This window comes from Esox lucius, chromosome 21, assembly GCF_011004845.1.
Source record: "Esox lucius isolate fEsoLuc1 chromosome 21, fEsoLuc1.pri, whole genome shotgun sequence".
NCBI classification, from domain to species: Eukaryota; Metazoa; Chordata; class Actinopteri; order Esociformes; family Esocidae; genus Esox; species Esox lucius.
The window spans coordinates 25218153-25232848 of NC_047589.1; the positions used below are offsets into that span (position 1 = coordinate 25218153).

The following is a 14696-nucleotide window of genomic DNA, read 5'->3' on the forward strand; positions in this document are numbered from 1 at the left end:
ATTGGTCCATGACAAATATACATGGTCAATAAATTAATGTTCTAATATTTATATTCGATCTGGTACACAATACAATATCTAGAAAAGGTGAACCAACTGAAATAGCAAAATGCTATTTTTTTTAAAGACAAATCAGGCAATGGTATCCTTACCCTTAAAAATAAATGACTCTTCAGTAACTATTCTACAGATCAGACGAGCAGACGAAGGTATTAACTTTGTTCAAAATATTTTAATAAAGCTTTCCACACAAACACATACAAATGGCCCTCTTTAGTCATATTGATGTATCTACAATTATCCACTGCTTGACCTGACAACGCGCCTGATCCCTCAAGAACTCGACCTTATTGCATGAGTGTAAGAGATTACGCAAATCATACACGTCGCAGAATATAGTACCACCATGCAAATAAAATGTATAGGCATATCTAAATCAATAAATTAAGAGACAAATCGAAAAGGACATTAACTGCAGATACAAGCTTTTTAAGACGTAAATGTAATTACATTACAGGCCCAAATAAACTGTCAATTTAGCACAAATGTTTGATTTAAAAAATAAATAAAATAAAGACAAACTTAAAACAATTTCGTATTCAAATCAGTCCACTTGGCGTTCCCCAAGACATTCACCTAGACGGTTAAAATGTTCACAAAATAACGACCAATAAGCAAACGCTTTCAAAAGTTACAAATAAAGTCAATAAAGCAGCAAGATTGTGGTTTCTTATATTAATATGAACTCATGTTCTATCTATTGAAGTGAAATAGTCGCTTGTCAGGTCACAAGTCTCCGTTGGGTCCATATGTGCGCAAGTGATAAACAACTGTCAATCCATCACCACTTGCAAGCCACTCATAAACTTCTGTTTGGTTTTTCACTTTCATTCATACCAGCACTTAAAGGATGCTTTATATATACACAATCAAGTATTGTCTGAACAAAAAGCGCTTCTTTAAATGCATTTGTAAATGTTATAAAAGTAATCGTCATCGGTTTTACTTCTCAAGCTACACTGACTGGCGACTCCCAAGTCACCGTGTGTTTTTTAAAAAGTGATGTTCCCTCGCATGTGCTTCTCTGAGTCTCTGGTACCAGCTCGTGGCTGTGATGCAGTTAAGGCTTGTCAGTGCATTGTTTAAACAGACTCGAGGTCACGTTGTTGAAAAGGGCACATTTGTCAGGGCAGGAGGAACCGGCCACTCCGGTGGCAAAGGGGTATACAGGCGGTTGATCGTAAGCGCTTATCCCCGCACTTAGACCCGGTAAACCCGGAGCAGCCAGGGCAGTGGTAGCCGGTATGGCCGCAGCTGAGATTGCCTGGCCCTGGTTCAGATAGGCCACGAGCCTCCTCATCTCCTCTAGAGCCTGTGCCTGCATCAGGATGTAGTTTTTGGCGAGCAGCAAAGTGGCGATTTTGGAGAGTTTCCGCACGGAGGGGCTGTGCGCATAGGGGATGACCGAGCGCAGCTCGTCCAGCGCGTCGTTCAGGTCATGCATCCGCCGTCTCTCCCGCGCGTTGATGTTTAGTCTGAGTGTTTTCTGTTCTTTGTTTTTCTTACCTCCATCCGGTTTACCTGCAGCTACCGTTCTCCCGTCTGACAGGAGGACCATCTCACATCTGCCATCGCTGTCGTCGTCTGGACTCTGCTCTCCGCCACTGCTCTCGGCCGCCGAGGTCCTGTTGCTGCTCTCGCCAAATTTGACGCACAAAGATCCGGTGGGCAGACCCAGTGTTCCCCCTCGACCCCCAGCCAGTCCACCGGGTTGAATCGGGTCCGAGTCGGTTTGGTCGAAACAGCTGATCGGTGACTGGCGGTCCCTGGATCCCGGCAGGTCAACACCAGCCGCCGACCTGAAGTCCATCTTTTTGTTGGAGACGGCGCTGAGAGTTTTGTGGAAAATATCTCCTGGTGCGTTCAAGTTCATTCTCCTGTCCATAGTACTGCTCCTATCCTCCAGACTCTGCTTTTAGTGTGTGGCAGTTTCTGGAGTCTCTCTCCCCGCGACGACTCTTGTATAAGTTTCTTGCCTGGTGCACTGTCAGAGAGTGAGTTGGTCTTGATGCCCTGTTATTACACGATTGAGGTGTAGAGACACATCGGCTTTCGCTCCCTGTCTGCTCTGCTCTCTGCACTCGCGCTGCTTATCTCACTTGGTTTCACCTTCAACAGATCTCCACGGCAATCAGCATCACGCGCAAGAAGGGGGGGGTATTTTACATCATTATCTCGAGGCGAGTGTATTAATATGAAGAGGATTCGCCTATTGGGACACTGCTCGCTCTCTCGTTCTTTATGCCTCCCTCCCTCTACCCAATCAGGTTAACGTTTTCATTAATGGAATTTTATATCGTAAACAAACAAACCCGCGTGTTCTCTCTGTGGTTGTGCCTGGGTCTGTGAATAGTGTATCGGCGTGCGCGCTCGTTCTGATCTGGAGAGCTGCTTACTGCTTTTTAAAGGGGTGCTAGGGTCTATTATTCGAGTTATCATCTGTATACACGCTGGAGTTAATGATGTTTGCAAGGCGATACTTCCTATAAGGGAACACTGGTTTTTCAACTGACATGCGTAGCGACATTCACCCGTCAGTGGGCAATCCAAATGCCTTTGCATTTCAAAACGATGGATACGTCGGGAGTAATATATAACTCTTTATTCACTATTGAGAAGCTTAAGAACCGCAGTTATCCTCTTACGCTCTAACCCCCTTCCTTTCTATGTCTTTATCAAAAGCGATTCATTTGCATGCCAAGTTGATCTTTTTTACACGGAAAGTGTACACGCCTTTGTACGAGTCGTAAATAAAAAAATAGGTCATTCTTATGCGCGTGTTCAAACTTTATGATAGCAACTACAATCAATAAATTGCCAATAGTTTCTCGCGTGTAATACAGAACCCATTTTGTTATCATTCCACATTTGACTCTGTGATGCCACATTTCTTTCACTAAAAGGAGTGCAAGAGGTGGATTACTCAACTCAATAGACCGGTAATGGTCTACCGAAACTGCAGTTTCTAACAGGTTCCATTAATTACTGACCCCCAAATGAAACCCTTCCTGTCAGTCTTGTAGCGCAAAAACGCTTTTGGTTTCCATCCTCTCCAGGTTCTGACCTGGACACCGGGTGAATGCAATTAACTAAGATATAAACAAACACCATCCGGGTTGGGTCCCGGCAGGACCGTAACTGAACAGGCCTGTTCTATCAGCCTAGCTCGGTTCATATGGAGACAGCACCGCATCTCTTCCAAAGATAATGAAATTGTCTACAGAAATGTTAAGGCTATGAATTATTTCAGTAACGTAACTTTTTTGCCTTGTAGTTTGCCCGCTGGCAAATTATTAGTTATAATTATTTTTGCTTGAGTCATTAAATGTGTAAATTAATTTACTTGTTATAACTGGTTATTTGAAACCTCTTAGAACTTCAGGATAAATCGAACAACCCAAGGCAAGCTGTCTGGTTAATTGTGCTGACATTGCCATCTATCGACAAGATATGTACACTACATGTATACATAAATAGTACATATACGTATATACAATAAACTGTGTGTGTGTGTGTGTGTGTGTGTGTGTGTGTGTGTGTGTGTGTGTTTGACCCTCTGGGATGATAATGGATAATCTGCCAGATTTTCGAATTTCCTGTTAATTCCAAATGTTCAAAATGCATAGTTAATATTTTCTTCTCTCTGATACATGAACACACACACTCAGAAACACACTCACAGTCCCATACCCACTTTCGCACACGCGCACTTCCACAATCTACCTATCTGCAGCATCATCATGAAGCCCAAGCTGCAAAACTCAAGGTCACCGTTTCTGTGTTTCCGCCGGGTCAATTAGGCTCCCTACTCCGTTAATGATGTACTATGGCGGCGTCAGCGAGGGTCTTCTCAGCTGGCACTGACACCCGCGCGCCAAAGAATTACGATCGGGCTAAGACAGTCACTTTGTACTGAGACGGCGAAGGAACACCTTCATGCCCAATCAGTCTCGGCTAATGAGACAAGATGGGGTTGGGTGTAGAAACAGCAGTCACAGACTCGGCAGCCTCCAGGCCTCTTCTCTCATCACCGTCAGCAGTTAGCCGCTAATGGAGACAGTGGAGTAAGGAGGGGAACTGGCTGGAGCGGGACTGGTTCCAGTCGTTGTGGTTGCAGGATGCGCGTGTGCTATGTATGTGATACGCTTCCGTAGAGGCTTTGAAGTACAGTGCTTTCCAGAATCTTTAGTGCCCCCAGTGAGGATGAGCCGAAAAGGCTGTGAAAAAATCGAATTGTTGTCTATTAGCTTGATTTTAGCTCAAAATATGATTACTGTTTTTAGATACAGTTATGATGAAGAAATGAATATGCTACCAAAAAAATCCATCTCGGTTTGGGGGTTAATAATCAAATACGGTTGCCTTGCCTTGTTCTGGTCTTAGGGACTCCTTGTGGTGGTTTGGGTGCCTATGAGTTCAATCGAAAAATGGCCGGGTAAAGTTTGTCATTCCTTTCAGGCAGGTAAAGATTCAGTTGTAAACTTCCTGATTCAGCAAGCAGAATCACAGTGCAATCAGATGTGCTTCAGAAGACATGTATCAAGGCCTAATTCTGCTGGGAGTTGCTGCAAGGAGGCAGGTCCTTCATCACGATTCAGATGTTACCAAATTGGGTGCAAAATCCGTGGTAAAAGGGTTTTTGAGAAGCTTTCACCATTCTTGGCACCTTCAGAAATTCTTATGAACCAAATTGGGTCCCTTGTCTTTCCATTGACTGATATATTTTCAATTGAGTCTTAAGGAACTGTTTCACAGGGGAATAAATATCAACATCACAGCTGAGATCCCTCAAATGAGACACCAACACCAGAGGTTGTTTAGAAAGACGGATGACGAATGACTTCGCCCCCTTATTAATTATCAAGCTGGCGATGTCTTGTTGTCTGCTTCCATATGCCTTGGGTAATTAGGACACACTTTTTCAAAGAACCTTTTGGGGTAGGTTTTTGAGCAGATTGGATGTTCATTTGGTTCTTTGAGTAACAAGTATACTTAGATCTTTAAAATACCCCGCAGATTAAAAGTAAATGATATTCCAAGAACCCTTTCTTTTCGGAATATACTCGTTACCATAGATACTGTGACATACCAGCAGATTTTAGACCTGTCTGTCTATAAGGACAGGAGATTAAAACTAGGTTGCCATTGGATCTTCCAACAGGTCAGTGGTCCAAAACGTTCCACCAGATCCCTCAAAAATTGTCTGACTGAACACAGAATTACATTTCTGCAATGGCCATTCCTATCCCCTGACCTAAACCCCACGAATACATGTGGGGTGAGCAGAGCTGCCGAGGGGAGTCTACACACGAGACCCAACAACTTTAAAGATTTTGCAGTGGTCTCAGATCCCTTGCTATGTGTTCTTCCACCTCAACAAAAACTAAAGGAGAAGACTCTGTGCTGCAGCTGTGTCTTGGCATGGGGAGGGTGCACAAATTACAAAAGGCAAGAGTGCCAATAATTGTGATTTATGTTTATGATTATTTGCGAGAATTTATGTATTGATTAAGAAATACATTTTTCATTTTCCTCTCCACATTTTTCATAAGCCTTTTTTACTCATCTTTACAGAGAGTGCCAGTTGTTCTGCGGGGCTCTGCATAGTAAGCATGATGCTTGCCACGTGGGTTTGAGATATGTCAAAGGTCTAATGACCCATTTAATTAGCAGTTTCCGTCCTAGAATAACATTTAAATCCCACGTTAAAGTTTATCAGAGGACATTATGAGGCCTCATTCCAGTTACTCAAGATAAGTCATAATTCAGCTCATACCTTTAAACGGGGCGGTTTGATGTTTTTAGAAAAGCCCAATTTGATTTATTTTGCTGCAGTGCATCAGTGTAACTGTAATAAGACTTTTTCACCACAGGGTGGCAGACTACTCCCAGTATCATTGTTTCAATAATGGATTAAGACCTTAGCTATGTTATATTGGCCATATACCACGAATGTTAGAGGTGCCACACATGCCTTATTGATATTATAAACCGGTTACCAATGCGGTTTTAAGAGTAAAGACTGAAAATGTCACACCCATGATATACAATATTTTATACCACTGCTATCAACTCGTAAGTATTTAGGAACCAAACCACCCAGTGGAGTGAATTAAAAATATATATTTTTGAATACACACCCATGAGAATTATGTTCAGTTTAGAACAGGAGTTCATGAATTGAATGAATTGTCTACTTTGCACCAATATATTTAAATTGATTCACTTTTCAGTTTACTTGGTCATTTGAGTTGAAATGGGACTGCTGGTGTTCAGCCTTGCATATTATCCGACATGAGTGTTTACACTTATTTGTTGCATAGCAACACAATCACATGAAGAGATTTATTTTGTGATGAGTAGCAATTTCACTGAGGCAAAGTGGTCACTTCAGACCAATTACCGTGTGTGCTTCTGATCTTATGAGACGGTAATGTCAGGTCGTTGGAGCTCTTTCACTGCACAATCTCCTGCCCTGTCTGACTCCTGACTCGGATAGAAGGTTCCTTCAATGTTGCTGAGGTCATTCATTGATGGAGGCCCATTATGTTCTCCAGCAGTAAAATACGTAAAAGTACTCAGGGCGAGTGCCGTTTGCCACACTGTAAAGTGACTGGAGATAAGCTAAGATATTTATTACTGGAAAAAATGCGACTGTGGATGCCTTTAATCGAGACTTCATATCAGCAGGCTGTCTTTTTTTACATTTAAACTGCTGTTCCCAAGCCAAATGAAAGAAGAATACAGGATAGTAAAATGCATAACAATCAAGAAATCAGACAGGAACACTATTGATAAGAAGAAAGGGTTTAAAAGGAGTCTGTTCACTGAAAAAGTTGTCCTTGATTTTTTTTTCCTGGCTATGAATATTAAAACCAGTAGGACTGATCAACTGGATCCAGGCTTGCAGGTTAGTGAAGCCCTTCTTTCTGTAATTTCACCTGTAATATCTGCAATCATCCCTAAAGCATACCTTGTTAAAGGCATTGGGACACAAACAGTTGTTCCAGGTTAACAGGGATCAGCTGTAAAATACACCTTGGTCTCAGTTGATTTCCCTGTGTAAATAAAGGTAAATAAAAAGAAAATGTCAATCTGGTTTAAGATTTGGGCTTAGTACTGTGTTACAGTGACTGAGTGGGTGGAGCATGATATTATCAAAGCCTTGGCGTGTCGTCCTGTTTGACCTGTCGATACAGTTGATTACCCAATCTCACTTGAAAAGCTGTCTTCGTTTGGCCTTGACAGAAACACTTGTGTGTTTGGATTCGAAATTACCTCAGCAATTGAACCAAGGCTTTTTTAAATGAGGGGATTGAATTTTGACTTTTTTTTCGTATGATCAGGAGTTCAAGTTTGGGTCCTTTTTGTTTTCACAGTTTATTAATGATATCTGTGTCACTATGAGAAATTGTAATTTTAATTTGTATTTACTAGCGCCCCCGGTTGCACGCCTGCTGTAATCTACTGAAAAAGGTTGGTGCTGAATGCAAAAAATATATATACAGAAGTATATGCTACTCTCTAGGGCACAAAATAGTCAAAATTCCTACCCTTAACAGTTCTATTGTACAATATGTTGGATAAAAAATCTGTCTGTTAAAACACACCTCCCTCAGTTGGTAAAGAAATTAATGATCAAAATTAGAAACAAATAATTTCTGCCATGTCAAAATAAAAATACCCTTACAGAGGCTACTTTGCCTGACTGTGGTGCTTCACATACATTCCTGAGAACCTGAAACCCCCGGAAGCCGTTTATCATACAGCTCTTCATTTTATCACTGGTGCAAATTTTTATGCAAATCATTGTCTTTTGTATGCATCAGTTGACTTGGACTCATTGACCTCCAGAAGGGACAGACATGGGTTGATATTTGAATGTAGGTTTCTTGCCGAAAATTCCTAACTATCTTACCTAAAGAAAATGTTGGAAAAACATTGCAATCCTAGAGATGGGTATCAGTGCTATGCCCCCTGCTCAATGCATTATGCACAAAGAAACGTAAAGTCTGACGCTTTGGTGCCTTTTCAGACATTTTAAATATCTGATCAATCAACATCCTATAATCAGTTTTTTATATTTTCATCTGTAAGTGTGTATTTTTTGTAATGCAGTGCACAGCTAGATTTCTCTTAAATAAATAAAGGTGAATAGATAAAAATACTATGTCTCTGCCAGACTAGCAGAATCTCCTTTTACGCCATCTCTTGCTGTGTCACTGTCTTTCTGTATCTATATCTCCCTATGCCTGTCAGTTTCACTGTGTCTCTCCTTTTCAGTTACATTAAATTGAATAGGTGCTTTTGTGGGGGGGAATGAATGAGGTGGTTGCCACAATTGCCAAAGCAAATATGTAAGCAGAAATGATAATACTGTATGCATAAAAAAAACACTATACACAACAAAACACATTCAATAAATCAGAAAATATATCTACAGTGTGTGACATGGGAGCTATTGTCTTTTTTATGATAGCTTGATTAGCAGCCTGGTCTACTGCCTCTGTGTTATCAAGCAAAATACTGATTTTCTACTCAACTACAAAAAATGTCATCAAGTTTCAGGAAATAAATACTCTCTAAATTATGCTTAGAGGAGTGGAGTAGGATATGTTGTATATTTTCAACATCTCCTGACCCATTGTGTTTACAGTCTTTCTTCCTTGACCAGCCATGTCTTTTTATGACACTCTGTTTCTAGGCCAAGCTATGCTAACTTTGTCTGTGCTTTACACTGTAAATGTCTTCCTTTGTTTAAAAAGATAAAATCCAGTTTATTCTGTACTGCTGACTAGAGGAGAGGAAGGATCTTAATCTAATTAAACATTGGTCAAATAGGACAGCACTGGTCTACCCAAGGGCAGTGAAAACATGATGCAGTAGGAGGGATTTCTCTTTGTGTGATTATATTTGGCAGATTAAATATAACTAACTTAATGTTGTTTACACTGTGGATTCTATAGGCTTCCTATAGATCTAGCTAAAACACAGTCCCACCGAATTGTTACCAATGCTTTTGTCGAGTGAATCTGAAACCATGTCAACTCAGTATAAAGGTTATTAATGAAACATGATGACAATATATTAATTCCGACCAATGTACGCAATGGCCACTAGGTGGTGGAGCGACACTTCTGGAATTATTTTAGGCCTTCATCAGCGTGCCGGAAATAAATAATAGAAAATATGTGTAGCTTTGTTTGAATTCACAGTAAATGCTTTTGACAAATATGCACATTTATTCGAAATTCTCCAGATGCAATCCATCGTTGAATCTGAAAAATCAGAGGGGCTGCAGATCTGGAGTGATATGGTCCTATAACGGAAATGGGCTATCGGTTGAATGAGCTATACAACGTCCTGGCCAACAGATAAGCCGTTGTAGACTGTATATGTCATGTTTAGGTGACTGCCGTTAAATTAAGCTAATAGGTGTCACTGTTATGAAATGTTCAGTCATTTTATCTGGCCAGGCGTTTACTGACTCCTAAAACTACATGACACCGGAAAGCTATTATTAAATTCAATGTAGAATCGTGTGATTAGGCCTACATCTATGCCATTTGGCTTGTGTTTGAGAGCATGTTTGTGGCAGTGCTAATACGCTTGCATATACTGTAACGTGTGTGTGTTTGTGCGTGCGTCGTGTAAGGTGTGTGGAGTTGTGTAAAAAAAAAAAAAGGTAACTCACTATGTTCGTACATTAAGGAGAATGAATCGTGTTTCTTTAAGCTTCCTTTTAGTTTGGTGTGTAATATTATTCTGAAGCGTTGGCGGATCCTACTAAAACAAAGGGCTGATTGGTGGCGGGCTTGTTTCAGCACCAGTTAGAGGTGGACAGCTCTTCTGTAGCTGAGGGTGTATATACTAAAGCAAGGCCTCGCTGAACCGAAAGTCATTCAGTGACTCTCATTCAAAGCGTGCAACGTGCTCTCACCTAAAATTACCTGCAGTACACGAGGTTGCATATCGACAGTGTAGTGTATATTCATTTGAAGTGACATCAGCTCTAAAAAAAATTAAGACATGAGCTGGTAATATTAGGTGAACTTTATTCTGAAAAAAAGAAAACGATACAAAATAAACGAACAGTACAGACAACAGTCGCAGTCTCAAACCATTTCTCCAATTCCTTTAGTTTGTCGTTTTAGTGAAAGCTGTGTGCTCTCGCGCCGACGATAGCAGGCTCAGCTCTTGGCATTCACCGCGTGCCTTAATTGTAAGACATTAAATCAAGGTCCGCTGTGAACACGGAGAGACAGAACCAGAACTTCATATCACTCGTGTGTGTGTGTGTGTGGCCTACATTTTGCAGGTGTTGACCATTTTGACTCATGATATTCCTCGTTCAATGTACCCACCCGTTCCTTCCGACGTTCAATAGAAATAGTTATGTGGATACATTTCTTGTCAATGCAGTGTTTTCTTGAAAGTCGGACTCCCGAAATAGACAGATATTCTGCAAAGGTTTCGTTGCAGTTGTAGAATATGACCAAGCCTCTCGTGTTGTAACGGTGGATACATGTAGGCTATTGAATCGTCACATCGTCACAATTGAATGCCATTTGATGAAACTACTAAAATAAACCAATTATAAAATATTTGCAATAAGCTAAGACCATTCAAGAACGGCAGCTATCGAGGTTGGTGACACCCATGCAAGGTGTCTAGGTTCGAAGTAATGATTAGTCAGAATCCATCTCGGGAAGCAAGAAAAGGGGGGTGGTTCATTTGATCTTCAAAGGACATCTGCTATGTCAAAAAAAAAAGTCAGGTGTAGGCTTCAACCACGTTGTATTCCTCCATCAAACACCTAAAAAAAGAACACAAAATGCGTCACAAACCTCGTATTGACAGTGAACAATGCAGTCCTCTATGGAAAAGAGAAGAAAGCATACAAACAATGGCGAAACGGTCATGTTATTTTAGAAAATAATCTCAGAGATCCATAATGGTCGCTCTCTGCGTAGATAGTGTGGACGGCCCTTTGCAAGAGAACGCAACGCATCGCAGAAGTACACTCTCAGGTAAAAAATAATGATAATTTGAGAGATGCCGCAACGCGTGAACCGGGCTATTGGAAAGCCTAAAGAAATGCTCCTCTTCGCGCAGACTGTACTCCCTCCCCGCACACTGTATTCCATCAACGTACTCTGGAACTGCCAAAGGCAAAGGTATAGAGGCTCCTCTTCTCACAGATCCTTATGGGACCGAGGACGAGCTGAGCTGTTCATGTCCCGTTTCGGACGCTACTAAATGGGACTGATTTCCCTCCGTCCTGTCTTTTCCCCTCACCGGCTGACTTTAGGATTAATGGCGCTCTAGCCAAACAAATAAGGCATCTGCCTACAGCACAAGAGGATTGCATGGGGGGGCTGTGACGTCACTGGGCAAACAGATGTTCTTCACCCCCTCCCTACAGCCAACGTCCCCGATCATCTTCCTGTGCCCTTGAAACTAAGCAAATATCACTTCAGTTCCAGTTTAAACCTAATCTCCCGGTTTCTTTGCCATTACTCGACGCACCTTGAGTGTCTGTCGATTGACATCATGAGAAGTAAGGAATAGTGGATTTGCATCCATGTTTTGGCAATTTAATGGACAGTCATCTGCATTTCTATGATAATATCACTACAAGAGTAATTTATTTTGCTAAAATTATAGGTTTGACGTTGATTGGATATAATCAGTTACGCAACGCTGAACAGTTCTCAAAAATAACACACACACAAACACGCACACACCCGGCGAAGTAAAGGCGGAGATGGATTTTTCTGTTAAATGTTGTCAAATTATGTGATGTGTGTGAGTAATTTCTAACACTTATGTCATTGCTGGAAGCCGGTTCGCTGTCCGTGGTATCCTGTCAGGTGCTGAGGGATAATGGACGCGCTTATATGTTATGCCATTGCATGCAAACTATTTTGCAACTTATTTCAAAAGCAAGAGAATGTGTGCGTTGATCCAAATGAATTTTGCATAGTATGTGTTTTGCATAGTAGTATACATACATAGCATACCAAACGCTTAGTCTGTGTAGCGCCCTATTAACGTCTTTTAAACTACTGTAGGCTTTTGGAGTAGTTTGTGTTGATTTCAGTATACATTTCGATGAGTGTGCCTTGTGAAATTACACTGACGTATAATGACAATTACATATTAATTATTGAGCTACGGCAACAACCCATATCAATACCCGTGTCACTCCTACTATAGCAAGTAGTTTATCTACTAGGCTACCGCAACTAACCTACTGATACAACAGTGATTATACGAGCATTCCCCTACGCGCTGGGAGCCTTTTCTGCCGATTATGTTATTTATATTAACATAGGCTTGACCGCAATGTGTATTCAGAATGGTACTGAAAACCATTATTGTACTGCAGCATCCATTCAATATTTGTGATTGAGAAACAAAGGGAAACGCCATTTTAGATGGGGGGGGGGGAATCCCCCCCCCATATGAAACATTAAACCGATGCCGTCCTTTATGAACCAGTATCTAGACTGTATCATAAAACTGCGTGCCCGCATCAGCATATCTCTGTGTCGCATAACTGTTAAGAGCTTAACCCATCTGACCAAAAGTGTGCGGACCTATTGTCTGGAAGCACCGAGCAACGAACAAACAAGTGCATAACGAACACGCAGCAATTCCATCGTCGTTGTCGTCATAACTTTTCTCATAAGCACAGTAACATTTTTGATATGGATATTCTTCTAGGTGTTTATCAATCTTCTACATCTCCACAAATTATACAATCCTTTTTCATGGCACCCGCAATAACAATGGCATGTGCAACGTGCAAAGGCAGGTCCTATATCTTTGAGCTCCTATGCTTAGGGAACCATGCCAACATCCCAACGCCATTAAGTGCACGGTCAGGTTTGATGTTAAACACTGACTGAGTCTAACAAAGCACAACGATTTTATCTCATATGTAAAAGAGACGGTCCCTGTAAAACATGGATTCCCCATACTCACCATTTCTCGCACGCCATATGGTCGATCCCATATAATCGGATCGTGTATCCATTTCCTTTTTGTTTTTCTTTTACATCATTCTATGGTGTGATTCGATTTGGTGTTAACAAACGGCTTGTATTCCCGGTTATTTTGTTATAATGATGGACAATCAGAGGTCTCCGGTAGGCGAGTAGCGGATTCTACCAGTGTGAGCGATGCTCTAGTCTCTGCAAAGCATGGCTGCGTTTTTCTCCTTTTTTTTCAAAAGAGGGCAGGTCGTTCTGTGCATTACAATGAGTCCCCCCTCGCGCTCCAGTACCCCCCCCCCACCCCAACACACGCACGTATACACACATACACACACACACACACACACAGCTTGAAATATCACATTTCAATATAGCATCTAAGTTGTTGTTTTTTTTGTTCTGATTCAATTTTCTTCGAATATTAAATACAGAAGTGCATTAAATTACTACTGTGTGTATTTGTGACATCAACGATAATCTGATCCTAGATTAGTAGTGTACGTAAAAGCGGTAGTCTACAACGTTGAATCGCAGTCTCTGTGTGCATGGCGCAATTTGTCATGTTTAATACCGTTTGTCCTGAGAGCTCCATTAGCAGCCTACGTTATAGTTTCACGCGTTGTGCCTCCGGACCGCTGCTCAATCTGACTGCATTTGTTCCAGTTAGATGGCGAGCCCTCAGACCGCACGTGATTCATGGGCCTGATATAAATGTCATTTTATTTCACGACCTTAAATAGGTACCCTTTTATATTTACTACTCCTAACGATTGTAGATACCTAGACCCAGTTTTACGTTATTCACTTACTTGAATGTATTCTACGATAACCCAGTTGGCATATAGGGAGTGTTATGCGGGCAGGTGCATTGATTAACATGTATAGCAGGTTTCATATATGCCTAAAACAATATGACGTCGTATTGTTATGCATTATATTGGATTACATATATTTGGGCGCAAGTCTTTTCATTTCACATATTTAGCCTTACTATAAATGTCTTAATTAGGCCAGATGAGATGAATGCTGTGTTTTGAGTAGCCAATCCTGAACAATTCCCCTTTAAAACGGTTTATTTTTTTGTATGTCAAATATTTTTGGGCACGAAGACCTGCGTAATGTGTGGGTAGCATACGGCGGAGTATAATTCTCCAAACCGATCATTATAGTAAATACCTGACTTGATATGAAAATCGGAGAGACGTTAACGTCTTCCACTTATTGGATGGTAGCTACTTCGTACACGCATGCAATTTGGGTTTAACGCATTTGAGAGTCAGTGTGAAAAATCCAGTAGGCCTATACAGTGAGAGATATTCAATACTGAATTAATAATTAATTCAAGTAAGTGCCCACCCTTGAATTCTATGCTACTGGTTTGTATTCCCTTCACTTCCTGCTGAGATCGACTCAGGGGCAAAAAAATATCCAATCGAATCAGAACCGGGTAGCCTATGGATCCACACAGTGGAAAGATGATGTCATTCTATCTACTGTGTCAAAACACACTAACCCTATAAGCTCAAGCAAAGGACCCGCGCGCACAGCGAACCTCACTCAAACAAGTGTGGTGGAATATATATATATATATTCGTACGATTCGTGCATTATATATATATACATATATATACATAC

General features: G+C 41.1%; 1 protein-coding gene across 1 annotated transcript; it reads right to left on the reverse strand.

Moving 5' to 3' along the window:
- Positions 1-212: 212 nt before the first annotated feature.
- On the reverse strand, positions 213-2302 carry bhlhe22 (basic helix-loop-helix family, member e22). The gene has a single exon (XM_010885900.3). It carries the CDS (start codon positions 1943-1945, stop codon positions 1121-1123), a length of 825 nt encoding a protein of 274 aa, XP_010884202.1. The 5' UTR covers positions 1946-2302; the 3' UTR covers positions 213-1120.
- Positions 2303-14696: the final 12394 nt, after the last annotated feature.